Source organism: Eptesicus fuscus, chromosome 21 (genome assembly GCF_027574615.1).
Source record: "Eptesicus fuscus isolate TK198812 chromosome 21, DD_ASM_mEF_20220401, whole genome shotgun sequence".
NCBI lineage: Eukaryota > Metazoa > Chordata > Mammalia > Chiroptera > Vespertilionidae > Eptesicus > Eptesicus fuscus.
This window is the reverse complement of record NC_072493.1, coordinates 4,406,502-4,434,172: the sequence shown is the minus strand read 5'-3', so window position 1 is coordinate 4,434,172 and position 27,671 is coordinate 4,406,502. Positions and strand designations below refer to the sequence as shown.

At 49.1% G+C, this 27,671-nt stretch overlaps 1 protein-coding gene across 7 annotated transcripts in view; it reads left to right on the top strand.

The window, feature by feature from the left end:
* CYLD (CYLD lysine 63 deubiquitinase) overlaps positions 1–27,033 on the top strand; it is a 28,897-nt gene extending 1,864 nt beyond the window's left edge. For 3 of the 7 annotated variants that reach the window (XM_054710537.1, XM_054710538.1, XM_054710533.1), the window contains exons 3-18: positions 3,978–4,602; positions 5,974–6,276; positions 8,354–8,459; positions 10,577–10,675; positions 12,447–12,563; positions 15,303–15,682; positions 16,491–16,656; positions 18,155–18,296; positions 19,986–20,108; positions 21,472–21,563; positions 22,806–22,872; positions 23,526–23,658; positions 23,820–23,928; positions 24,618–24,736; positions 24,967–25,183; positions 26,548–27,033. In XM_054710537.1, the coding sequence (XP_054566512.1) occupies positions 4,099–4,602; positions 5,974–6,276; positions 8,354–8,459; positions 10,577–10,675; positions 12,447–12,563; positions 15,303–15,682; positions 16,491–16,656; positions 18,155–18,296; positions 19,986–20,108; positions 21,472–21,563; positions 22,806–22,872; positions 23,526–23,658; positions 23,820–23,928; positions 24,618–24,736; positions 24,967–25,183; positions 26,548–26,732 (2,862 nt within the window). In that variant the 5' untranslated portion in view covers positions 3,978–4,098 and the 3' untranslated portion in view covers positions 26,733–27,033. Of the gene's footprint in view, positions 1–321; positions 479–1,355; positions 1,428–3,912; positions 4,603–5,973; positions 6,277–8,353; positions 8,460–10,576; positions 10,676–12,446; positions 12,564–15,302; positions 15,683–16,490; positions 16,657–18,154; positions 18,297–19,985; positions 20,109–21,471; positions 21,564–22,805; positions 22,873–23,525; positions 23,659–23,819; positions 23,929–24,617; positions 24,737–24,966; positions 25,184–26,547 lie in introns of those variants that run through there. The other 4 variants (XM_054710536.1, XM_054710535.1, XM_054710534.1 and 1 more) reach the window with 4 other exon arrangements.
* The last annotated feature ends 638 nt before the right edge of the window (positions 27,034–27,671 follow it).

Below are 27,671 nucleotides of genomic sequence, written 5' to 3'. Positions count from 1 at the left end.
TTCACTGTTATCACTTGAGGGAACCAAGTCATTCACTCATTTCACGTGCCCTCAGTGCCTGCCTTATTGTCGGCCCGGGTTAGGGGAGCAGAAATATAAACGTGAGGGACCCGGGAAGTCACAGTGTGGAAGTTCACTCTAGGGCAAGCATGGCAGACTCGCGGCCCGTGGGCCGCAAGCCTCGGTTACTTGGCCCGCGTTAGCCTTTGAGTTTGACATGCTTGCTCTAGTGCGAGAGCAGGAGGCCTTGTTTGTCTGCCATGAATTTACAGGTGTTTTTTTTTTTTTTTTTTTAAACCTTGTAAATCCCATTTGTTTTAGGGACTGAACACTTGCCTGCTTGGGTCACAAGTCAACCCATGAGGAAGGTTAAAGCTGACTCTCTTTTCTCATCATCAAATCTCGGTATTTCCATTCTTTCGCTGTTTGGGAATATAACAACTTGTTGTTTTAATGAGAGATATTCTTTCTTAAAATGGTAAGTATTCTAGCTATCCAGAAGCCTTTGCGAAAAGCCCCATGGTCTTCTTTCCTCAGTCTTCACACTGACCTTCCCTCTGCCGTGCGTGTGAGGCCGTTTTTATTCTGGTGGAGAGAGCCTGCTGTGGTTCAGAGCGCATCCGATAGCGCAGGAGATGCGACCTGGTCTTGAATGACTCTGTCTTGGTTTCCTCTAGTGAAGTTCACGGAACAATTATAACCTGATAACCTGAGAATCAAAGTGATGCAGTATGTTCTGGAGAGTTAACCACTGTCAGTTTTTTTTGTTGCTAATGCTGTTCAGTTGTATTACAGATTATCTTCTAGAACAAGGTACTTCTGACCTGTAATATTTGTGGATAAAACTTCTTGATCACCTTTTTTTTTTTTTTTGCATTGATAGGAGACTGGTAAATATTTGTGTCTCCCAACCCTCATCTTAGTTTAATGACTTTGTTTTAATATAATTAAATTCTCCTTTACTCAGGATTCAGCCTATCAGCAAGCTCAGATAACCAGATAGAGTTTCCAATCTTTGTGACCTTGAACTGTTTCTCATCTCGAATGTTGTCAAAAGCAAGGCCTTCTGTTCAATACGGTTTTGAGCTTAAATACATTTTGCATTCCAATTCTTTGGTAATCTTCATTTAGTACCTATAGTAATTATCAGGCTATTCGCAATCACTCAGTTTTCAGCCTGAAATAAGTGCGATGGTATTTAGATGAATCAGTTGTGGTATATTAACACTCAAAGTGGAGTGTACTATTACAGGCAATTTTTAAGCAACGAGACCTGAAAGGCAGTAAGAGAAAGCAAATGAAGGCGGCCATCCTATCCTACAAAGTCTGTATTTTTCAGGGTCCAGCACGGTGCTGAGTGCCTAAAAATACTCAACAGACAGACAGACAGACAGACCTCCTTCAGTGATAAAGAACTCATTGACAAGGTGATTTAAATCGTTCCCACATAATCTCGAGTCAGTATTTCCTGCTTGGGTTTCTTAAGGCTTAATGGCTGTACATGTACCAGGGAAAGAAGAATGTTGGCATTATATTCTTTCTAAAGAGATAGGAAAATCTCTTTATTGACAGACTTCTGCAGTAATGCCACTATATTGAGTGTTAAAGATCATGAAGTGCATCAGCTTGTATAACTCTAGACTACAGCTCTAAAGTTCCCCGTTCACCTTTCTCTAACGGTCCGTTGCAATGAAGAGAATCCATTTTTAATATGATCGTTCCTAACCTATTCTTTCTGAAAGAAGAGAGACCACATCCTTTGTGGTTTTGGATAATGCTGCTTAAATATTTTATAACTGTTGCTCTGGCTGCTCTCATTTTCTAACATGACCCGTCCTGTTATGGAGCTCAGCTGATGCGCACCGGGGCTAATGCGAGTTAGAAAGAGGGACCCCCCTTCTGGAGTTCACTGTGAAATACGGTTCCTGGTAACTGTTGTTAAATTGTCCTCAACCTTTTTATAAACCAAAACGTATGTCTAGTTTTACCATGGACTGTGTCTTAAATGATTTGTAGAAAACATTTTATAATAAAATGCATTTAAAATATAGTATCCTAACACATTCACATAGTAATTAGTCTAGTCCTGGTAATAGTTCATTGGCACCGATGGTTTTATTTAAATTGGGACATGAGTTGTTAAGCTAGGGCACCAATAGAGTAGGTGTTGTTGGCATATAATAATTCTCAAGACTCAAGAAGTTCTTAATTTTACTATTTGAAGGTATAATTTTTAGAAATTAAAAAATTTCTTTTCAAAATAGAATTGCCATACTTAAAAAAATTTTTGTGCGGGGGAGGGGGATTGGGGGCAAAAATATTTGGGTACATGTTACAGAGAACAAATAAGAAACACTTCATTTTGGTGCTTGAAAGAAATAGCGGCGAATGAAGGCTTTGGGGCTGTTTGGGTCGCCCCATAGGGGTTTTGTTTATTTGGTGCCAAGATCCGGTGTCCACAGGTGTCTTATGTAAGTGGCAGATATAAATGGCTCTGCTCCTGCTGAAGTAGACAGTGCCCTCAAGTGGAATGAAGACAAATACATGATAAAAAAGAAAGAAAAGGGAGAGAAGCAGCCGATGCTGGCCCTGCCCTGCCTGCCCTCACGCGTGTTGCGCAGACAGCTCAGTGCTGTTGGTTGGAGCGGTGCAGACCCGGTGCCTCGTCTGGCTTGTAGAGGGACAGGCTTTTGAATACTTACCATTATAGATGCCTCATTATCCTACAGCACATCCTAAAAGAAATGCGGTTCTGTGTATAGATTGCCAGATTCCTTATCATTAAGTGATGAAACTTAAAATTTGGTTCTTTAGTATTAGGAGTGTTTGCGTTTTAATTCCAAGAACAAAATGGTGAATATGATAGTGCTATCAACGGCCCCTGTTATCTGGGATAATGGAAATGGATACCTGTCGGGGGGGGGGGGGGATGGAATAAATACCGTATTTAGACACCAAAGAGCCCCATTCATGTGACAGGGAATAGATAAGAACTATTGTTGTAGTAAGATAATTAATTAAAATAATGGATTAAAGTCCTAATTTGAATTAATGAAATTGTATAGTTTTTAATCATCAGAGTTGAGTAGGCTATTTTAATTGCAAAAGATTAGTATACTTGAAACATTTTAAATGAAAATTTGGAAACTGAAAATCATCTTTTGTGTATTCCTTTCTAGTATACATAGTTCAAATTGTGGTATAAAAACATTTATATTTGATACTATATGGCTATATTTCCTTGGTACGTAGTCCAAGTTTTGATGTCTACAGAACTGATTTTTTTTTCCGATACCTTTAATATAACCAGAGTTACTATATCTGATAATTTTGATTATGAGAAATTAAATGATAGCTATGATTAATATGATTAACATTTGCCTATCTAATGTACAAGCTAAGGAAATGAAACAGTCAGAGACAAAATGTTCCATTATCAAAACATGGCACATAGATAAATGAATTGTGGTTCAGGATGTGATTTTATGATTCTTTAATTGAGAAAAGATGTGAACATAAGAGTTATGATGGATAACTTTTTACATAAGCTAGGTATACATACAGAAATAATAGCTTATCTGATTTATATTATTTTTGTCCAAATATAGCAGTTTATCCATTTAAATTAGGCTGTTTCTATTAAAAGTGCTACTTCTTAAAGTTTACAAATGTAAGGATATGCATATAGGGTTATCTTTTACTTAGAATTTGATTTTACAAACTTCAGTGCCTTGAAAACAAACATTATTATATTGTCTTTGAAGATACTTTATCATCGTATCTCTTTAAATATGTAAAATTACAGCACATACAAATACTCTGTCTCTTAACCTTTTTAGATTGTTGGGAAGTATTTTATCTGTGTGTTTTCCTGGCCGAGTGAGGTTTTAAAGCCTGTAACCTTGATTTCAGCGCATGCGGAGTGAAGAGCTGCTTCTTGCTTGTCCTCCAGGCATTGTTTTCCTGTCATTTTGCAGCATGGACACCACGGTGCTCACGCCATGCTTGGGGACGGCCAGTGAATTTACGTTTTGCGGTTTCGCCACCAACATCGTAGCTCCCCTTTCCTTGAGTTAATATTTTGGAGTTAATGTCACAATGAGTTCGGGCTTATGGAGCCAAGAGAAAGTTACTTCACCCTACTGGGAAGAGCGGATTTTCTACCTGCTTCTCCAGGAATACAGTGTGACCGACAAGCAAACCCAGAAGCTCCTGAAAGTCCCCAAGGGGGCGATAGGGCAGTACATCCAGGACCGCGCTGTGGGGCACTCCAGGGTGCCTTCGGCCAAAGGCAAGAAGAATCAGATCGGCTTGAAGATCCTAGAGCAGCCGCACGCAGTGCTGTTCGTGGACGAAAAGGATGTGCTGGAGATCAGTGAGAAGTTCACAGAGCTACTGCTGGCGATCACCAACTGCGAGGAGAGGTTAAGCCTGCTCGACAACAAAGCCAGACTAAGCAGAGGCCTCCACATCGACGTGGGCAGCCCCGTGAAGGTCCAGCTGAGGCCCGGGGAGGAGAAGTTCCCCGGCGTCGTGCGCTTCCGAGGCCCCCTGTTAGCGGAGAGGACCGTGTCGGGAATATTCTTCGGGGTGGAGTTACTGGTAAGCGTGAGGGACCATTTTAGTGGGCTGTGTGTGTGCGCGCGTGTGTGTGCATTTTCCCCCCTTTAAATACCGAATATTTGCCCAGAAATTTTCCAGAATTTACTTCCTGGTGATAAATTGAGATGATGCCATGACTGATGTGTTGGAAGCTTTAACAACTTCCTCCTGCAGTAGGAGGTACAAGCAGATCATGCAATTACTGAAGTTTGCATATCTTAGAATTTTTAAAAAATATATGATTTCAGAGAGGAAGGGAGAGGGGGAGAGAGAGAGACATCAATGATGAGAGAGAATCATGGATCGGCTGCCTCCTACACGCCCCCTCCTGGGGATCGAGCCTGTAACTCTGGGCATGTGTCCTGACCAGGGAATCGAACCGTGACCTCCTGGTTCATGGGTCGATGCTCAACCATTGAGCCACACCAGCAAGGCAGAAATTTTAATATTGTCTGTGTTCAAAAGGAACTCTACTGATTGTATACTAATTAATCACATCAGAAAATGGCTAGTTATCTTGTGGCGTTATGATCTGCAGCTTTCTCAGTTTTTCTTACTGTGTGTTAGTAAGTGATGGAATTTGGAGAAAAGATTTCTTTCTTAATACGTTGTGGCAACCTCAACTTGCTGATTGTTGTTCCTGTTAGTTATGGGAAAGTCATCTTGGAACTTATTTCTACTGAAAAGAGAACAAAGTACTCATGATAGGTTTTCAAAATGAATATTAATTCTCGAGAACTTACATGTCAGGTACATTTTGACCGTCTTGCAAATAGAATTTCAGGCGTTGTTTGCTTCTTGATTTACCGGTTTAAAGCAGTGCGGGTAAAACAGTTGGAGATCCGAATCCCAGCTATGCCGGCTGCTAGCTGGGTTACCAGGTTACTTAACCGAGCTACTTCTCTCCGTCGGCTTCCTCGCCTGTCAGATAGCACCCGACCTGCGGGGTTTTGGTGACACATCGATTCAGGACGTAGCCTGTGGCTGGCACATAGTTTGTGCTCCATAAATGCAGCTCGCGTTGCCATTGTTTTAAAGTCAAATTTTCCTTCTATGACAAAATTATTGTTCAGATGACAATGTAGAATTCAACCCAGCTCTCTCATAGAATTGCAATTTTAAATGATGAAGTAATTTTATTTAAGCAGAAGATACAGCTTCTTCCTTATTTTTTTAAAAAAAAAACACCCTAAATCCAATAGCAACTGCGAATAATTCCATTCCTTCTATGCGTCATTTAGAAAATTTTCAGTGATTTCCCTGAAATCCCCAGAGTGGATTTTTTTCTTATGGGTTGTCTTTGTCTATCTGTTTGTCTGTCTATCGATCTATCTATCTTTTTTCCCTTTAAAAAAAACACCAAAAAACTAGGAAGAAGGTCGCGGCCAAGGCTTCACGGACGGGGTCTACCAGGGGAAGCAGCTCTTTCAGTGTGATGAAGACTGCGGCGTGTTTGTGGCGCTGGACAAGCTCGAAATCATGGACGAGGATGACAATGGACTGGAAAGTGACTACGCAGGCCCGGGCGACGCAGCGCAGGCTGAACTGCCCCCTCTGGAAATAAACTCGAGGGTTTCTCTGAAAATCGGAGAAACTTTAGAGTCTGGCACAGTCATCTTCTGTGGCACTTTGCCGGGAAAAGAAAGCTTAGGATATTTTGTTGGTGTGGACATGGTAAGAAACGTTTGGATTACATTATCTCCCTGAATATATACCTATTAGTTCTGTGACCAATTTAGGTACCGATGAAATGCTTTGAATATTTCCAATAAACTAATTTGGAGTAATTTAAAGAGCAGGTTCTAATGGATCTTTGGTAAAGGAGCATTGCTATGGGACAGGAGAATTGATAGAGAATTGCATCTCCTCTTTTTATCAGTTGACTAAACTAAAATGACATTTCCCGTCTTTAAATTTGCTGTATGATAGCTGACCAGTAGACAGAAAAACACACCAAAACATATTACATAATACCTTATTTTTCTTTATTTTGAAAAGGTGTTTTTTGCGGGGCGGTGGCGGGGGGGAGGGTTCTGTTTCTCTTTAATATTTTGCAGCATGTTGTTGGCTGATCTGATTTCCATGAGCAGCAGGAAAAGCACCTGTGGAAGCACCTGACTAGAGGAATAGCTCTTGCTCCAGAGGAGGAGACAAGTACAGTATTTTCTTAGGATAAACTCGCTCAGAAAATTAAACAAAACTTCCTATCTCGATAAAATGCACACGACATACTTAGCATCTTACCCATTTTTATGTGTCCAGGTCAGTGGCAGGAAGTACATTCACACTGCTGTGCATCCATCGCCCCACCCACCTCCAGAACTTTCTCATCATCCCAAACTGGAACTCTGTCCCCCTTAAACCCAGCTCCCCACACTCACTCCCCTCAGCCAGTGTTCCCTTGGTAACCTCTATTCTACTTCCTGTCTCTGGGAATTTGCCGATTCTAGGTACCTCATGGAAGTGAATCATACAAATCATCAAGTGAATCATTTGTTTTTTTGTTTGTTTCATTCATTTTTAATGCTCCCTTACACTCATATTTGTTAGTGATGGCACATTCCAAGTCAGTGAATGAGACCTGTGGGATTTAGCGGGGGAGAAGAAAAGGCTGAGAACATTTGTAACATAGGTTGAAGATATGGACAAGGATTTGTTAGGTATAAAGGAAGAAATTCATACCGAATTATGACACACTAGCATGAGCCAGGGGTGGATGTGAGACACAGACTGTGCTCACGATGTTTGCAGTGATTATTCCTCTCTATTCAGGTGTGCTTGTTGGCAGGGTGTGAATGTTCGAGCCTGAGTTTCTCTTATCCTGTGCTGGGAAACTCTAGGCAATTCTCCTCCATAGCCCTTAGTTAGACAAACATGACTGCTGTTTAGACAGACTTTTAGTGGATATTTAACATGAACCAAGTTAGAGCCAGAGTCAAACCTGTGGGTCCCTCACCAGAGCTACAGTTAAGCACGCCTTCAAGCCATTCTTCTCTTTTTAAAAGATATGTTTTTATTGGTTTTAGAGAGAGAGGAAGGGAGAGGGATAGAGAGATAGAAACATCAATGATGAGAACGAATCCTTGATCACCTGCCTCCTGCACACCCTCTACTAGGGATTAAACCTGCAACCCCTCTATGTGCCCTGAACCGGAAATTGACCCCGTGACCTCTTGGTTCGTGGGTCGACACTCAACCACTGAGCCGCACCAGCCAGGCCAGACCATTATCCTTTAAATACTCAGCATTCCTTTAGAGGAGAGACGTGAGCTGGGGGAGGGAGGCGGGGAAAGAGGACAGCTGGTCACTGGGTTAGTCTCCCTTTGCCTCAGGCCATTTGGACCTCAAACTTGGCAGAAGCCGGTAGGCCTTGCCCTCCTTAGCTGGCAGTCTGGGCATCGCCTGGTCCACTGGGGCAGGCTGCCCAGAGGTTAGACCCTCCCGCCCCGCCCCGCCCCCTGCCTCTCCCCTGCCTGTGTCCGTGCTCCGGCTGGCTGTGCAAGCACCCTCCTGAACCCCGTTGGGGCGTTCCTGGAGAGGCACGTTCTGCACACGCACCCTTCAGCTCCTCCTGTGTGCGGGGACGTTGAGTGTGCTGCACACACGGTGCTCGGCGTGGTTCTCCGGCTGGCCCAAAGAAACAGTTCACATTGCAGCGCGAGCGGCTGGGGGATTCTGTTATGGAACATGCAGACTTTGATCTTGGCGTTCTTTGGGGGCTTGGAAGTTGATTCTGTCACTTCATTCCTAGGACAATCCCATTGGCAACTGGGACGGCAGATTTGACGGCGTGCCGCTCTGTAGCTTTGCAAGCGTGGAAAGTACGCTTCTCTTGCACATCAATGACATCCTCCCAGGTCTGTTTCCTCGTGCGTTATGTGTGAAGTAGGTGGCGTGTGAAAGATGTCCTTCGTTATGAGGATGCAAATGTAAGCTTCGAGGTGCATTTTTGGAGCTTTTATGAAATTGAAATTGCTGTTCAATAGCCTAGCCTTTCTTACCCCACATGAAAATAAGACTTACGGAGTTTTCTTTCCGAGGGTATGTGAGCGCGGGGTGCCATTCACTTTTCCTCACTGTCCATTCTAAGTGTGTGTGTGTGTGTGGGTGGATGAGTGGGTGGGTGGGTGGGGGGAGCTGTTTCTGATAACCAGGGGAGTCAGAAATGTAGTAAAGTGCTACCTGTTTAAGGGAGAGCCTGGCTGAAACTAGAAACGTAAAGCAGAAGTTGGCCATTTAATAGAGTCTAATGGGCAGGGGCGAGGCGGGAGGCCGGGGCTGGCCCTGTCGGTTTGAGACGGTGTGATTGATCAGGCTTCCTGCCTCTGCAGTCACTCAGCGGACCACTCAGCTTTACGTCTTTAAAAAAATCCCAACAATCCTTTATTTCACCACGAACAAGTCGAACCTGATGGCCGCTGTCGACTGATGGGTAAATCCCTCCTGGCAGCTGCCCCACAGCACCTTCCGCTGCTCCTGGTAGATTTCCAGGCATCGCCAGCCAGTCGGTCAGATGCTCATTATACACTAACAGGCGGTTGGGCGGGAGTCTTACTAGCTTTATGCCTGCGTGCGGTAGCCACAAGTGTATGACCCCCCAAATTAGATGACTTATACTCTTTTGCATTCTTGACAAACTTACAAGGTAGGTCTGAATTATCCCCATTTTGTTGATAAAAAAGACGGGGGCTTAGATTGGGCCAGATGGGACCACGATTGACGGGGCTCGAGTCCAGACCTTCAGATCCGAAAGCTCCGTTCCAGTGGCCGCCTCACCCCATCCTGTGTGTACACTGGGCTGTGAAGACCAGCATGGGCAAATATACTCCGCCTCACTCGTGTGCTCAAGATTCTGTTTCCATGGAGATGTATTTTGTCTCTAGTTCTATGAAAGCTAAATTTTACTGGAACAAGGATGACAAGTGAACAAGGCGGTGTGTTTGCTCCCGTGTTTTTTCATCCCTGCTAATTTTGACACAGAGCACTGCAAGGTCCCTGCTGGCCATCTCAGGCCTGGGTTTCTTCTTCTGCAGACACGAAGGGGCCAGGACTGGGTGGTCCTGGGAGTCCTAGCCGGCACGGTCTGTCCTCCCTTTTCCTGTGGGCTGACAAGTATTAAATGCTTGTTTGGCGGCGTTAGGAAGTGCTTTCTACATTGGACTCTAGCTTTCCGGCGAGAGGACGTTGACTTAGTTGGAGGCGTTGACGTGAGCGCTGCACCCCAGTTTTACTTTGTGACGTCTGACGTGCTGTGATCTTGATTTCTGTGAAATCAGTTCCTACTTCCCTGTAATTGGCTTTCTAGCGATTCCTCTGCTTCCTCTGGAAGCCTGGGTTGCATTCACAGGCGAGTGTACGTGTGGTCAGGTTGTACCCAGGAGTATGTAATTGGCCTTGTTAAGCCTGTTTATGGAAAGAACATAATTTATGATCTGATAAATCAAAGTACTTTTTAATGTCGCAATACATGCTTATGTTTAGAAGGCAGTTTTGTAAAAGGTCATTCGTTCATTCAAACACAGTAAGCCCGCACTCGGGCTTCTGATAGGAGTTGAGGTCTAGTACGAAGCAAGACATGAAACCTGCCACATGGAGCGTTCATTCCCTGAGTGAGGACCGACGGGGACGCAGGAAAACAGGGCCGGTTAGATGTGCGCAGGTGGAGAGTGGGAAACGAGCTGAGGGGAAGGGAAGGCAGTGCTGGGCCTGGGGCGGAGGGACCGAAGGTGGATACATTTTCCAGAAGGTAGAGCATTTAGCTGAGTTGTGTTTGGGGTGTATTATCGTGTAGAAATTCCGCTTTGGAATATAGCATTGATTCTGATACTTTTGATGGCCCTTAATAATTTGTAGAACTATTGTGCAAATACTGCTCTTTTGTTGGAAGAGATTGTTGTTAAGTCATTATTTGCCAGTTGTTTTTCTTCTGTGAGGATTTGCTTGTACCTTTAAAGATCGTATTTTCCTGTTTCAGATAGCATAACCCAGGAGAGGAGGCCTCCCAAGCTGGCCTTCGCGTCAAGAGGCGTTGGGGACAAAGGTTCCTCCAGTCATAACAAACCAAAGGTGACAGGTAGGACGACCAGAGCGCAGTGCGTAGTTGTAACGGGACGGCCGCTTGCCCGGATGGAGAAAAGGCTCAGGCGTTAGCCTTCCGGGACGGGGGATTTGCGCCTTTCCCGGTTCAGTTGTTCCCTGAAACTTTTTATGGATGGAGTCGATCCAGCCAAGGGTTCCAACCCGTTTTGGTTGGAGAAGCGTTTCCGGCGAGGACCTGTGTCTTGCTGGTCCGCATCAGCTGGCGTCTGGGACTCCCTGCTCCTGACATTTGTACATTGTTTAGGGGTGCAGCTGTACAAACGAATCCTTCAGGGTGGGCTAACGTATTTTTATAGTTGTGAGGACGCGAAACACAGAGTTTATTCTCATTCTATTATTACTGACTAATTATGGTATTATTTGTCGTATGAACAACTGTGAACCTGTGTTTGCCCCACCCTGTGTATGGGTAAGATGTTACATAGGATAAAGTTCACTAGAGGTTAATTATGTGGATTTCACTAACTAGATGTGGCACAAATGAAATTCCAAACTGCTAAGCAAACATTTTTGTCTCTCTTCCAGAAACTCCCCCAAAATAGATGCGGAGTTCTTAGCTCTTTCTGTCAGCTGCCACATATTTCATAGATGTATGGATGGTAGTTATGTAAGCTGAAGCACTCCTTTAAAAAGCTGTAAGAACTTTGGCTAACTCAGAAGTGGATTAGGGGAAGAATATTTTCTCCTCGGTCACCTAGTGAACAAAACTATTTTGGCTCATTTGAAAGGAAATTGTGCTTGAGAAATATTTTATCTGACGTTGGACCCTGGGACTCTTAGAATTAAACAGAATGTGTAGGTGATAGCATTCTTTGTGCTGACCTATAGATCTAGATAGGGCAGCTCAAACATGCTGCCCTCACTTGCATCAGTAGCCTCAGTGTTCTCGCGAGACGCGTGTTGCTCATGTTGCAGCAGACCCGGTTGTAGGCCAGCACGGAGCTGGCTGCTTTGAGCGGAGGGAGCCAGGCTCATCTGTGCTCGCATCGGCAGCAGGCCTCTCAGTGCTGGGTGGGTCAGGCCTCAGATCTCTGAGGCAGAGACACAGCTCTTTCTTACGGGGCGTGAATCTACGACGTAGGAAGTAGTGCAGCTTCCCTCTCTCCAGGACCAAAGACATTCAGCAAGGAATCCGATGCCCAACAGTTCCAAATACTTCCACCTTGAATTTTGAAAACTGAATTTGTTCATCGTTAGAAGGCTCCCTCCTTCTGAGAGCAACTCTTCTAAATATTATAGGCTAAATTTGTGAACCCACGGGTTTGTCACATGAAATCGGGGAATGGTGATTTTGACATTTGGAAATAAGCCAGCTATAATAATAAAAGTGTAATATGCTAATTAGACCAGATGTCCTTCTGGATGTGCTTCTGGATGAGGCCGGGGCTGCGAGGGAAGCCCGGGTCCCGGGTGCCAGGGGGAAGCCGGTGCCAGCAGCCAGGGGAAGGAAGGCCTACTCTTGCACCAATTTCGTGCATCGGGCCTCTAGTAGTACATGAAATGATTAAAAAACCATTTTATAAAAGCAGTTTGTTTAAGAATTTATATGGTTTTCTTCAAACGTACTTGTTTCCCCTCCTGTGTTAAGTCTTACCCGAGGTTAGAAGCAGACGACACCGATAAAGCCCGGAGTTGGCGGGCACCGACGGGCTGTGGAGCAGGCAGCACAGGTGCCTGTTGATTCAGTCATGGAAGCGCGGCCACCCACATTGCTTTGTGTTAAAGGAGCTGCTCTCGTCCCCTAGGCTCTACCTCAGACCCCGGAAGTAGGAACAGATCTGAATTATTTTACACCTTAAATGGCTCTTCTGTGGACTCACAGCCGCAACCCAAGTCAAAAAACACGTGGTACATCGATGAAGGTAATCCATAGCCTTAACTCAGCGGAGAGAAACGGCGGCGTCGCCCGTAGATGTAGTTTTGGGAAGTTGCATGAGTAATACTGCTGAACTGAAATATTGTGCACAGCTTGAACTGCACTGCTGAGATGGATACAACTTTTAGAAGATGTATTCGCAGCTGTTCCCTTGGCCCAGCTGACCTGCGGGGTAGAAGGTCTCTAGAACCAGTGAATCATTTACGGACCTCTCCGTCTGGTCTCTGTCTCTTTAACACACTCCCTTTGAAAAACTCTTCCTTCCTTGGTTCTGGGCCATCGTGTTGTCCTGGTTCCTTCTTTTCTTCTCCGTCTGTTCAACACGTGTTTCTGGGTGCTGACTATGTGCAGGCATTCCTCTAGGCGCCGGGTTACATGTGAGAAAACAGGCTTGGTCCTCGCCCTTGCTGTGTTTATGATCAGGTGGTTAAAATAGACCAGGGTGGTCAGCGATCAGACACGGATGTAGAGTTGCAGCGGTGGGGAGGGGGAGGTGCGTGGGTGGGGAGGTGAGTGTAGTAAGGCCTGATTTTACTTGGGGGCTCAGGGCTGTTTCCCCGAGGGAGTGACAGGCGCTTAGATTCACCAGAGGAGTGCGGTGGGTACAGGCAGGGGTCAGGGGGACCTTGCAGGCGCAGGGAACAGCATATGGGAAGCCTCGTGGGCCATGGAGCCTGGGGGTTCAAGGAGGAAAGAGCCAGAGTAGCTAGAACAGAGGGCCTAACTCTCCTGGGGAGGCACCAGGCCCAGGGTGCGTGGAGCCTGGGCCCCGGTGGAAGGCATGGGAAGCCCCTGAAGGGCTCGCAGCCAGGCGTGACCTGACCAAGCTTCCCTTTTGAAAGGCTCACCCTGGCTGCAGCGTGCAGGCGTGTGTGAACGCCTGGGCCCGGCATGGCTGCTGGGGCTCGGTCCTGGATGGGGGAGCTGGGACAGGCTCCTGGGGAAGAGCTGGGGAGGGGGTGGCTCTGAGCCATGTGCAAGTGAATTGACAGGACTCCCGGAGAGTGTGGCCGTGAGAGCTGAGGAGGAGAGATATCTGTGCCGACTCCATGGTTTCTGGTTTGCACACTTGGATGATTGTGGAGGAAGGCGAGGGATTGCTTTTGACTATGAGGGTTTGAGGGCCTTTTAGACTTCCAGGGGTGATTTGTCACGTAGGCAGTTGGAGATACAGATCTGGGCCTCAGAGGAGAGGGAAGAGCTATAAATGGCTGGGAGGTATCATTCTCTTCACTCTCTGAGCTTCCATCATCTTTAATTTAATGTTTATATTCTCTCTTTTTTATTAGAGTTCTGTAAGTTTGTATATGTAGACTCTTAGTTCTGCATATTTTGAGCTTTATATACAAGGAATCGGGCTGTCTGTATGCTGTGCAGTTTCCCCACTCAACATTATGTTCCTAAGACTCATCCAAGGTCTAGTGCATGAGTATACTTTTTAAAAAAAAATATATTTTATTGATTTTTTACAGAGAGGAAGGGAGAGGGATAGAGAGCTAGAAACATCGATGAGAGAAACATCGACCAGCTGCCTCCTGCACACCCCCCTACTGGGGATGTGCCCACAACCAATGTACATGCCCTTGACCGGAATCGAACCTGAGACCTTTCAGTCCACAGACCGACGTTCTATCCACTGAGCCAAACCGGTTTCGGCATGAGTATACTTTTTCATTGCTGTATAGTATTCCATCCCATCAGGTTTCTTCTTCTTCTTTTTTACTGACTTATAGACCTTTTCCAAATTCCAACCCTTTGTCAGCTACAAGGATGGAAGTAATTTCTCCTTGTTTGGGGCTCATGTTCTCAGTCTTACTATGATGCCTCTTAATGAACAAGTAACTCTTCGTTTTCACGTGACCATGTTTGTCCGTCTCTTCCATTGCTGTGTGTACACTCATGTTTAAGACTTTTCTCTTCAACCTACAGTCGTACAAAACGCTCCCCTACGCTGTCTCCCAAAATCACAGGCTTGCCGTTCACATTGTTTCGGAGCCACTGGGCATGACTGGTGTGGAGCGTGGATGCCTGATGGTTCCCACGCTACTTGTTCGACGCTCCTCCTCCCGCCCCCGGCTGCAGTGCCTGCCGCAGCCTGTCAGTCATTTCTATGAAAGAGCTTCCGGCTTTGCTTCTCTTTACTGTGCGTTTTCTCTCTCATTCATTTCTGTTGTCATATTTATTCAAAATTTCCTTTTGACCACTTTTTGGTTTTCTAGCTTTTTAAGTTGTATGCTGAGTTCATTAATATTACCTTTATTTTTTCTAAAATAAACGATCAAGTCTATCCATTTCCTTGAACGGTATTACTTTAGACACGTTCCACAGATGTTTGTTTTTTCCTCTCTGCCTTTTTTTCTTTACTTTAAACATTTCCATCCGTTTTCCTTTGGTCCGTTGGTTATTGAGAAGCATCTTCCTTAAATGCCGTGGTGTCTTTGTGGGGTTTCTAACCTCACTGTGCCGTGGGCAGAGAAGAGAACCTGGCCGCCCTAATCGGTAGTAGGTGCTCATGGGTTGGATGGCGCGGTGGCGTTTACCGAGGTGGGAACGTGGAGGCAGGTGGAGGCTGAAGACGTGGTTAGGAGACAGTGAGTCTGTGGTGCGGTCACGGCCCACCAGGGAGCGGGCGGGCATGGGGCCCGGTGTGCGGGCATCTGCAGGGCGGCGGGGCATGCCTGCCATCCTGCGATGCGTCCCTCTAACTGAGAACCACTCTCTGTAGTTGCCGAGGACTCTGCCAAGTCGCTTACCGAGCTGTCTCCAGAGCTGGGCCAGGCGTCGCCCCCTCTGCAGCCCCCGTCCATGAACTCGTTGTCCAGCGAGAACCGATTCCACTCCTTACCCTTCAGCCTGACCAAGATGCCCAATGCCAACGGCACCATCGGCCACAGCCCGCTCTCCCTGTCCGTCCAGTCCGTGATGGGCGAGCTGAACACCGCGTCCGTCCCGGACAGCCCGCCCGTGGCCGCGTCCCCCGGGAGCTCCCACGGGCTGGAGGTGGGCTCGCTGGCGGAAGTCAAAGAGAACCCTCCTTTCTACGGGGTGATCCGCTGGATCGGGCAGCCGCCGGGCCTCAGCGAAGTCCTCGCCGGGCTGGAGCTGGTAACGCCATTCACTAAAGTTGCCTCCTCTGCTAGCGGGCTGTGGGTTCCCCTGCTCGTGCTTTGGTGACGTTATCTGTCAGAAGGGCCGTCACTGAGAACAGTTTGCCCCCGTGTCGCCTGACTTCCCCTGCCCCCCAGTGGCCTCTGGTCACCTGCTCCTAAGGGACAGCCCATCCACGGCCGGGAATGGACATGGAGCGCGAGGTTCCTGTTCAGGCTCATTGTGAAGACGGCGAGGGAACACCCCCGATCAGCTTCAGTGTTCCTTCCAGCCGCCCTCCCCAGTCAGCGCTAATATTCCATCCCTGGCTGTAAGATGAACCCCCATTTTAAGAAATCTTTTGGGGTCTTTGCCAGAAGGAGAGGTTTCCCCTTGGAGATTAGGACAGTATATTGCTTGACATTTCATAATCGGGAGAGGAGAATTGGAGCGCGGTTAGCTTTTACTTAGGCAGGCTCTGTGTTAGTTGTCTGCATGCTCGTTAATGCTGCTTTTGGGGGGGGGGTTGGTAAAATGAACAGCCTCCTCCCCCCTTCCACACACACAGTTTTAATATTTTCGGAAAAGGTGCAGGAAGGTCAGTTAGCCAGGGAAGGTTCCAGCATGGACTCTGAGGGGACCCATTGAGGGCTTTGTGCCCGATTAAGGAGCGAATTTCTTAAATCGTGAGCTGTGGACCGACATGCTGATTAGCCAGCCCTTTCCGGTGGGGTCCGCAGACAGAGAAGGGTGAAGGCACACGAGCCTTCGTTCTTTGCACGCTCCCTCTGCTCAGGCAGTGACGCATGGGCCATCTCTTTCCCAGGAGGACGAGTGTACGGGCTGCACGGACGGCACCTTCCGGGGCACCCGCTACTTCACCTGCGCCCTGAAGAAGGCGCTCTTCGTCAAGCTGAAGAGCTGCCGGCCTGACTCGAGGTTCGCGTCCCTGCAGCCGGTGTCCAACCAGATCGAGCGCTGCAACTCTCTAGGTACCTGCCCCTCCCTTGCCCTGCAGTGCCTCCGGGCGGACCTCAGCCACGGGCAGGAGGGCGGAGGCTGTGGTAGACGAGGGGGGGGGGCGCGCATGGTAGATGGCGGGGGCCATGACAGATGTGTGTCTTGCCAGCCTTCATCAGGCCTTTAAACGGGTCAGAGTTGTTACCTGGTGTGTAAGGAAGCTATAGTTATCCTAAGCAGGGACGTTTAAGAAAAGGAAAAGGCAGGAAAACGTGTTTGAGACTTAGAAAGTGAACATGGTGGGATTTATTTTTGTCGTCCTGTGGATGACAGACATGTAGTTTTAAGCAGCCCAGGAGGTAGGTGTGTGTGTTTGGGCCACGACTTCGCGCTCAGCCTCGTTCCCAGCGTCAGCGAGCAGTGCTGTCAGCAGCGCCGCCCCCCACGTGCGCAGTGCACCCGTCAGCGCGGGCACGCAGGCAGCTGGCACGCTGTCCGTCAGCGCGGGCACGCAGGCAGCTGGCACGCTGTCCGTCAGCGCGGGCACGCAGGCAGCTGGCACGCTGTCCGCTCTCACAGGCAGCGGCTCAGCTTGCTCCCCGCAGGGCGGGCGTGTCCCCAGTGGCAGTGCTGGTGGCGGCTCCGTGCCCCCTCCCGGGTGACGGTGGGGAGCATTCCAGGGCCAGGGAGCCTCGTACGAACCTCCTAGGAAGACGTTTCTCATGCAGCTGAAATAGTACTTTGGGATTTTTGTTTTCTTTTCCAACTTGAAAAGGACACATCTTCAGAAAGAATAAGGTATTTGGGGAACAAGATACTTGGCGTGGCAGGCGCGTTTTTACATTGATGACTGAGTGTGCTGAGTGTGTTCTGAATGGTGAGGAAGTGAGGGTGGAGATCATAGTGGCATTTTCTACAAGCCACGCGAGCAACAGTTAACCCCACCCTCCCCTCACCCTAGCTTGGAGCTGAGAAACAAATTTTGCCTCAAAATGCAAAAAAATTTTTAAAAATATTTTTTATTGATTTCAGAGAGGAAGAGAGAGATAGAAACATCAATGATGAGAGAGAATCATTGATCATTGATCGGCTGCCTCCTGCATGTCCCCCCACTGGGGACCAAGCCCACAACCTGGGCATGTGCCCTTGACCGGAATTGAACCTGGGACCCTTCAGTCCACTGGCTGACACTCTATCCACTGAGCCAAACCTGCTAGGGCCCAAAAAAATATTTTAAGTGAAGACATATAACAGGGATGCCTGTTGTCATAGTTTAAAACAGTGGGTCGGCAGACTGCGGCTCGCGAGCCACATGCGGCTCTTTGGCCCCTTGAGTTTTTAGCAAAGGCCAGCTTAGCAGTACCCTAATTAAGTTAATAACAATGTACCTACCTATATAGTTTAAGTTTAAAAAATTTGACTCTCAAAAGAAATTTCAGTCGTCCTGTTGATATTTGGCTCTGTTGACTAATGAGTTTGCCGACCACTGGTTTAAAGAATTACTGTTTCCACCTTTATTTTTCTTTTCAGCCTTTGGAGGCTACTTAAGTGAAGTAGTGGAAGAAAATACTCCACCGAAAATGGAAAAAGAAGGTTTGGAGATAATGATTGGAAAGAAGAAAGGTATCCAGGGCCATTACAATTCTTGTTACTTGGACTCGACCTTATTCTGGTAAGTTTAAAACTAACCCAGGAGGAATAGAGCGCCCTGGTTAGTGAGAGAGAGAGAGAGAGAGAGAGAGAGAGAGAGAGAGAGAGAGAGACTGCTAACTGCCTTTGAGTAGAGCGACTGGGTGTCTGCACCTGAGAGGGGAAGGGAGGCCTGCATTTCATTATATACCGTCTATACTGTCTATCCTCCTTGGAAGCTACTGATTGTTGTCTGGTGAGCCTGAATCCTAAACATTGACCCACAGCGTAATGCAGTGGCTGGTGGCTGGATGTCATGTCCCAGGTGGAGCCGGGGCCTGACGGTATGTAGGAACCACGTGCTGCTGAGAGAAGCTCGGCGTCCAATCACGTGGCTGGCAGTGAGCCACCGGCGTGTGTGTGTGTGTGTGTGTGTGTGTGTGTGTGTGTCGGTGTTGGTGTATATGTATGTGTGTGTGTGTGTGTGTGTGTGTGTGTGTGGGTGTTGGTGTCGATGTATATGTATGTATGTGTGTGTGTGTGTGTGTGTGTGTGTGTCGGTGTCGATGTATATGTATGTGTGTGTGTGTGTGTGTGTGTGTGTGTCGGTGTTGGTGTCGATGTATATGTATGTATGTGTGTGTGTGTGTGTGTGTGTGTGACTAGGTGGAGGCGGTCATTGAATGCCGTTGCTTTAAGGAATGGTTCTCAGGAGAAGCGCAGTCGCCCTCCTATGTGTAGTTTATTCCCCAGGAGACAGCTTAGCGTGGCAAGAACTTGGCACTGAAGAGTGGCAAAGCCCAGCACACTGCCAGGCACAGGAGAGGAGCGCCGGCTGCTGCCTCAGGGCAGGGGGTGGGGCTTCGTGGGATGTTGGAAACTTGGAGGGAGGGTGAGGAATCAAAGCGGTGGGCCGTTTGGGGCCAGATTATACTTTCAGTCTGTCAATCATGGATACGGTATCCTTTGGATTTCCTGATAAAAAACCCTTGTTAGCCAATGGTGTTTTTCTTTGGTTCCAGAGTTACCCTGTCGGTCACAAGAGCTTCTGGCGTTTAAGAGCTTTAGACTCCACGCGGCGTGGGGAGACCAGTCTGGGGTCTGGCGGGCGCTGCCCGGTGGCTGTGCGTTTGCCCTGGGCGGTCAGTTCCCAGACTCCCTCTCTGTGGTCTGTTTGCAGCTTGACTCGGGTCGCAGGCCTCATTCAGCTTCCGAAAAGCAGTGTCCCCGCCCAGCGAAGGCACACTTCACCCTTTAACCCGCCCGCCTCTAGTGTGCCTTCTTTTTAAAAAAACATTTGTGTGGATTTCAGAGAGGGAGGGAGGAGAGAGGGATAGAAACATCAGTGATGAGAGAGAATCATGGACCGCTCGCTGCCTCCTGCACGCCCCACACTGGGGATCGAGCCCGCAACCCAGGCCTGTGCCCTGACCGGGAATCGAACCGTGACCTCCTGGTTCAGAGGTTGGCGCTCATCCCCTGAGCCACGCCAGCCGGGCTCTAGTTTCCTTCCTGACACGAGTCTCCCCCACCTGGCTGGATCTCCAGGCCCCGATGATTGACCCGTGGGAACCTCAGCGGGGCTCTTGGGATCCCGTGTTCATGAAAAACGCGACTTTCTGTGTTGTTTGTTCCCCAGATTTGGCGGCTTGTCCTGCCATTCTTTCCGGCCCGTGTTTCTCAGAAAGATGACGGGCTTACAGCACGAGCACACACTCTCTTTGCTTTGCAGCTTGTTTGCTTTTAGCTCCGTTCTGGACACGGTGCTGCTGAGACCCAAAGACAAGGACGACGTGGAGTATTACAGCGAGACGCAGGAGCTCCTGCGGACGGAGATCGTCAACCCGCTGCGGATGTGAGTAGGGGACAGTGGTCGCTGCCTAAGCGGAGCGTCCTAGTTGCTGTTTCTTGGTAAAGTAATTCATTTACACCTGGTTTTTATTTAATAAGAAAAGCATGGAATTTATTTTCTTGGTGGAGTTTTAATGATGGTTTTAACCGTTGGTCCTTGTACTGCCTCTACTCATTGGATTTTGAATCTGGCCAAGGTATAGCACACAGTGTGTGTCACGGAGCGATGGGCCCAGGGGTGGACCGTGCCACAGGTTAGCGTGCAGGAGGCGTGGGAGAGCCGAGCCGTGGGCTCCTCTCTTCTCAGAGAGCTGCTCCCAGCCCGGCAGTCACTGGACCTCTTCGTCCAAATGATACAGTCGGGCTTCTTCAGCCAGATTTGATTTTCGAGAAAAGGGAAGTTTTATTGGTAGGGTAGTGAGTGTTCATGCATTCTTTATCTCCGCAGCCAACATATATTGAGCACCTAGCACTGAACATAAAAAAATCTAAAGAAAGATTAGCCAGTTCGGAGCGGCCCTTGGGCAGCCCAGGGCGGCCTCTCGCGTCTCTTCTGAAGCCGCTGGAATAAGAATGGGTCGCAGGTGGACGGTGTAGGATGTGTCCTGTGCTCAGACAGACACGAGCAAAAGTGTCATAATGGCGATGGCCGGTTTGAGAGCACATGTTAGACTTTCAGTGTCTTAGCACCACCTCTTACTGCCTCCTGGCGGCTGTCTCATTCTTTAATACTAAAAGGCCTCTCTCTCTCTCTCTCTCTCTCTCTCTCTCTCTCTCTCTCTCTCAAAGTAATATATTCTGTTCTATAAAGCTGGCTTTGATTTCTTAAGCAAATAGCATTAACCAGTCATCATAAAATCCAAGTATTTTTTCTTGTATTAGTATGTGATAGTTATTTTTAGGGCAGTGATGGCGAACCTATGACACGCGTGACAGCACTGACACGCGTAGCCATTTCTGATGACATGCGGCCGCATGCCGAGGATGAAACATTTGCTGCTTGCTGAGGATGAAACATTTGCAACTAGAGTCTTGGAGTTAGTTTTTTCCTCAAAGTGACACACTACCCGAGTTATGCTCAGTTTTTTGGCGAAGTTTGACACACCAAGCTCAAAAGGTTGCCCATCACTGTTTTAGGGTATAATAGTGCCTGGGATAATTCTGATTCCAGATTCTTAATTTTTCAAACCTCACCCCCGTAAATCAATAAAAAGGGAAAAAAGAAGCCTATAATTGTACTTTTCAAAATAAGTGTCTAGCCTATTGATTTATGACATCCTGAAGTTATATAAGAAATTTATGATTATCAAAATGTTGTATTAATTGAATGTAAATGCCAGTATTGATTCATATTTTTACTAACACAGATATGGATATGTGTGTGCCACAAAGATTATGAAACTGAGGAAAATACTGGAGAAAGTTGGGGCTGCGTCAGGATTTACCTCTGAAGAGAAAGGTGACTGTCTGACCTCACAGGACTTGCCCTACAGATGACTTGGCGCCCGCCACGTGCCGGCCCCGTGTAGCAGGGAGGATGTTTTTTTTTTTTTTTTAATATATTTTATTGATTTTTTACAGAGAGGAAGAGAGAGGGATAGAGAGTTAGAAACATCGATGAGAGAGAAACATCGATCAGCTGCCTCTTGCACACCCCGTCCTGGGGATGTGCCCGCAACCAAGGTACATGCCCTTGACCGGAATCGAACCTGGGACCCTTGAGTCCGCAGGGCGACGCTCTATCCACTGAGCCAAACCGGTTTCGGCGGGGAGGATGTTTTAAACAGAAATGTCCATGTGGTGTACTATTCCCCCCCCCCCTTTTATTTTTAAGTTTTATTATTTTTTAATATATATTTTTATTGATTTCAGAGAAAAAGGGAGAGGGAGATAGAAACACCAGTGATGAGAGAGAATCATTGATGGGCTGCCTCCTGCACGCCCCACACTGGGGATCCAGCCTGCAACCTGGCATGTGCCCTGACCAGGAATTGAACCTCCTGGTTTGTAGGTCAATGCTCAGCCACGAGACATGCCAGCCAGGCTTCTTCCCCTTTTAAAATGCTGTCTCTCTCCTAAAGGGAGTGGCAATACTGAAGAGAGGGCTCCGTTAGCAGCGGGCGGGTTGTAGGCAGGCGGTGGGTACCCGGGAGTGTTCCTCCCCAGCGTTCCCATCCAGCGGCCGGTTGGATCCCTCGCCCCGAGGGGGTGGTCGGCCCAGCCACACTGTCCCACGGAGCTCTCCTGCCGCAAAGGGTGAAGTTATGGTCAGAGTCAGCGTTTCTGTTCATGGCTAATGGCTTTCCTCTGAGATGCAGCTCCTGGTTCTGAACGTGCTAACAGCATGTTGGAACTAGCGGTAATGTTTAGAGACTTGATGATTATTTAAGTATCAGGAAAATACAAGGTCGTACTTCAGGCTTCATTCCACTTACCTTAAAACCCTCAAAAGAAATTAAAATTATTTTATCATGTGTGAATGATTATACCTTTTCAAATGCCATGACATCATAACAAAGTTAGAACTTGATATTTTATCATATCCTTTGTATTTTTAGTTAGGGAAACATGAGAACCGTGCTTTTAATTGAAATAAGATTGATTATGAAACTGAATTCAGTATAGATATATGACTGTTATAAAAAAATAGAATGATTTAAAAGTTTGGCAGGGACTTACTTGATTTTTTATTTTCTCCTAGATCCTGAAGAATTCTTGAATATCTTGTTTCATCATATTTTAAGGGTGGAACCATTGTTAAAAATAAGGTAACGTTTACAGTTTTATAGACACGCTGGGAAAAGAGACACCTCGTCCCCTCTGCCATCGGCTGCTGACGAGGCCCCTCAGGGTTACGTCACCTCCGTGTGTTAGGGTCTCCATGGGCTCCGTTCCCACAGCCCCATTACTCTCCACCAACGTCTTCTCTCCAGAACTAACTTATTAACTCAGGGACACAATAAATAGAAACAGAATCCCAAGACCTGGAGTGATGGGTGGCTGGGGAGGAAGACATTTAATTATTTTATCTAAATTACTAGAGGCCCGGAGCACGAAATGTGTGCATGGTTAGGGTACCTAGGCCTGGCCGGTGATCAGGGCCAATTGGGGCCTTCCAGCTGCCGGCTGCTGGCAGGGCCTCTCTTCCCCAGCGGCATGCCGGCTGCCAACTGGGGCCTTCCTTCATTCCATGCCGCCCCCTGGTGGTCGCACACATCATAGTGAGTGATCGAACTCCTGAGGGGACACTTTGCATATTAATCTTTTATATATAGATGGCCTTTGCCCTGTTGGTCTGACGTCGGAAGTTGCACCATCAAATGTGTAGTTTTCTGTTCTCAGACACTATTGGAACCACTTCATGTTGTGATATAAGTGTCACAAGTAAACTCTGTGGGGTTTTCTGCATGTTTTCTTTTAGGTCAGCAGGTCAAAAGGTACAAGATTGTTACTTCTATCAAATTTTTATGGAAAAAAATGAGAAAGTTGGAGTTCCTACAATTCAGCAGCTGTTAGAATGGTCTTTCATCAACAGCAACCTGAAATTTGCAGAGGTTAGTGGTCATTGCTTGTGTTTTATATGGAAGTTCTGACTGGGAATCAAACCCTGACCTCCTGGTTCAAAGGTCGACGCTCAACCACTGAGCCACGCAGGCCGGGCTCACAGGGAGTTTTTCCAGCACTTTGATTCTAAAAATACTTCCCTTTTTTTCAGGCCCCGTCATGCCTGATCATTCAGATGCCTCGGTTTGGGAAAGACTTCAAACTATTTAAGAAAATCTTCCCTTCTCTGGAACTGAACATCACAGACTTGCTTGAAGACAGTAAGTAGGCGCTCTGTTGGTTCTGCTGGTTCCTCAGCGTCGGCAGGGCTCTCCTTCGCTGTGAGCGGGACAGGGTGCAGGCCCTGCGCTAGGCGCTCCGTGTCTGCGGAGCCGGAGTGCGCAGCTGGCGTTCATTCTGAGAACATCGTCAGAAATGCCGATACGTGTTTACACACGCACAGGTTCATCGGTGCCTGATTAAGAAGTTAGAAGCCGTCTGAATGTTAACAAGGGGCGAGTTGTTAAATGGATTACGGTGTACCCGTCCTGTGTTAGGAGACCCGTAGTATGAAAGTGATGATGTAACATTAAATAAAAGGTTATGTCGATGTTTTGTACAAGAGGAGCTATAAACACACACACACACACACACACACACACACACACACACACACACGAGGCTTGGGGAAAGAGAGGCTGTGAACACACAGGAGCTGGGGAAGGATGTGCGAGGGGGAAGGACGGAGGAAGCGCATGTGCTGTTGCCAGTGGCATCTCTCGCTAACTGGAACAGGGATGCTTTCAGCTTTAAGTTATCCCGAATCCACGGAAATCCAATTTAAAGCTTAAGGGGGTGGGGAGGGAGAGCCCGTTTTGAGCCCACGAACGTTGTCCTTTTTGGAGCTTAAGTTTTTAATCATTTATCCGAAAGAGTGCATTTTAAAGGCCCCTCCCCTGTCCCGCCCCAGCCCCCCGACAGTGCCGCATCTGCGGAGGGCTGGCCATGTACGAGTGCCGCGAGTGCTACGAGGACCCCGACATCGCGGCCGGGACCATCAAGCAGTTCTGCAAGGACTGCAACACCCAGGTGAGCCCCTCACCCCGAAGCTGCGCGCGCACTCCGCAGGCGGCTGGCTCGGAAGAGTTCTCGACTCATCACGAACGCCCGCAAGTTCATGGTCAGGTGGCATGGTTCCTGCCCTTGTGGGCCTGACAGACTCCCGGGAGGCCTGGGTTGCGGGGCCCGGGAGGAGTCAGGGCGAGGGAGTGGAGTTCATCTCGAGCATCACTGAGCCTGGCTCTGCCCGCTCCGTTCAGGTCCACCTCCACCCCAAGAGGCGGACCCACAAGTACAACCCGGTGTCCCTGCCCAAAGACCTGCCCGACTGGGACTGGAGGCACAGCTGCGTGCCCCGTCAGCAGATGGAGCTGTTCGCCGTGCTCTGCATCGAGACCAGCCACTACGTGGCCTTCGTCAAGTACGGCCGGGACGACTCCGCCTGGCTCTTCTTCGACAGCATGGCCGACCGGGACGGTAACCACTCACTCGCTCCGAGTCCGCGGGGACAGTGTGCGGGAGGCCCAGGGACAGCGGGTGACAGCATGGCCGACCGGGACGGTAACCACTCACTCGCTCCCGTGGGCCGCGTCCGCGGGGACAGTGTGCGGGAGGCCCAGGGACAGCGGGTGACAGCATGGCCGACCGGGACGGTAACCACTCACTCGCTCCCGCGGGGACAGTGTGCGGGAGGCCCAGGGACAGCGGGTGACAGCATGGCCGACCGGGACGGTAACCACTCACTCGCTCCCGTGGGCCGCGTCCGCGGGGACAGTGTGCGGGAGGCCCAGGGACAGCGGTGAGGGTCAGGCCGGGCTGCACTCGGCCCGGCTGCGGAGTGCGATGCTGTGCTGCCCCACAGGCGGAGGGGCTCCCCTGACGGAAGACCCTGAGCTTCTGTCAGGCCGAGGGGCTTCCTTCGCAGCTTCGTCTCCTCGGGGTCCAGGCTCCTCATTTCTGCACGAGCCTGGTCACCGGGAGTCGAGGGCCCTGGGCCAGGCCCTCCGGGAAGTATGTGGGGTGCGGGAACGGTGACGGGGAAGGAGAGAGTGCTCGTTTCACTAGATCGCCCACCCGCAGGGTCACGGCGAGGGGCGGCCGTGTCGGCAGCTGAGCGGGTGCGTCTGTGTATCGTTACCACCCACTCGGCACAGAGGGCCGCGGAGCCGGCTGTGGGCTCTGCTCAGCTGTGTCCTCTCGCCAGTTTTCTTCACTCTTGGCCTAGAATCCCCTCAGAAATAAAAAAATGAAAACACTGTTGAGAGCAAAAGAGGCTTGAACTTCTAGGAATCAGAAGTGCAATCAGGCCCCTTGCCCGGGCTGCAGGTGTGAGGTGGCGTGTGCCTTCCCTCGGTGTGAGGTGGCGTGTCCCTTCCCTGGGCTGCAGGTGTGAGGTGGCGTGTGCCTTCCCTGGGCTGCAGGTGTGAGGTGGCGTGTCCCTTCCCTCGGTGTGAGGTGGCGTGTGCCTTCCCTGGGCTGCAGGTGTGAGGTGGCGTGTGCCTTCCCTCGGTGTGAGGTGGCGTGTGCCTTCCCTGGGCTGCAGGTGTGAGGTGGCGTGTCCCTTCCCTGGGCTGCAGGTGTGAGGTGGCGTGTGCCTTCCCTGGGCTGCAGGTGTGAGGTGGCGTGTGCCTTCCCTGGGCTGCAGGTGTGAGGTGGCGTGTGCCTTCCCTCGGTGTGAGGTGGCGTGTCCCTTCCCTCGGTGTGAGGTGGCGTGTGCCTTCCCTGGGGTGCAGGTGTGAGGTGGCGTGTGCCTTCCCTGGGCTGCAGGTGTGAGGTGGCATGGGCGGGTGGGCAGCAGCGGGTGGAGAACTTGACCCTGAGCGCGCTCTTCCTGTCCACAGGTGGTCAGAACGGCTTCAACATCCCTCAGGTGACCCCGTGCCCCGAGGTCCGGGAGTACCTGAAGATGTCGCCGGAGGAGCTGCACTCCCTGGACTCGCGGCGGATCCAGGGCTGCGCGCGCAGGCTGCTGTGCGACGCGTACATGTGCATGTACCAGAGCCCCACCATGAGCCTGTACAAGTAGCCGCACCGCCCGGCCTGCGTGTGCCCGGGGCCCCGCCCGCGCCCGTGCGGCAGGGGTCGCTGTGGGAGGACCTTCGGAAGAGCCGTGTGTCTCTGACGTCTTTAATAAGCGTTTTGCACTTTAGAGAGTATGTGCGTGTTGGTTTTTTAGGAAGTCTAAATGAAGTTATTAAAGCTGAAGCTGTAAGTCCAGTGCGGTGATCATGTGACCCTTCTGGAAGCACAGCATTCTAATTGTGCCGTTTCAGACCTCCTCTCGGCCTCCGAGAATGTAAATAAAGGTGTCTTCTTTACGGACCAAGGCCATGCAATCACTGTCCTTTGTAGCTAACGGTTCCTAGAGGAAGAACTGTTTTGGTGTTAAGAGACGACTTCCCATCGGCTGTTAAAGTTGTGTGGAGCGGACGCGTTCATTTTCTCTGGGTGCTGACCTGCCCGTCGCCTCGGCGTCCGCGTGCTGCTGGGGCGGTCAGGAAAGTGCCCACTTCCCCAGGCGAGGCGGTTTGCGTGTGTTCTGGGGTTGACGTAAGTGAGTGGTTTTGTCACCGAGCGTCCGTTTTTGAAGTGACGTCCGTGGGGGACTGGCATGTACAGCCGTCGGTGCTCCTCCCGCGTGGCGACTGGCCGCCGGCAGTGCTCATTTTTGAGGCTGTTCTGTGGGTGGGGCACGGGGTTTTATTAGAGGCCTGGAGTGACAGATGTCACCCTACACAAACCCATGGCCATCGGCGATGAACTTGGCCTAAGGCGTGGCTCAGGGACACTCCCTGGAGAGATGCATGAGGTACCCAACCTCTGCCACGCGAGTCGGACTGCCCAGTGCGGGCAGCCTGCCCCTCACCAAGTTCAGCTGATTTCACTTGAAGTAACAACAGTTTTATTCACACGGTAGCACCAGCTTTATCCTCCTGATTGAAGCAGAAAGTGGTGTTTGTGTAGC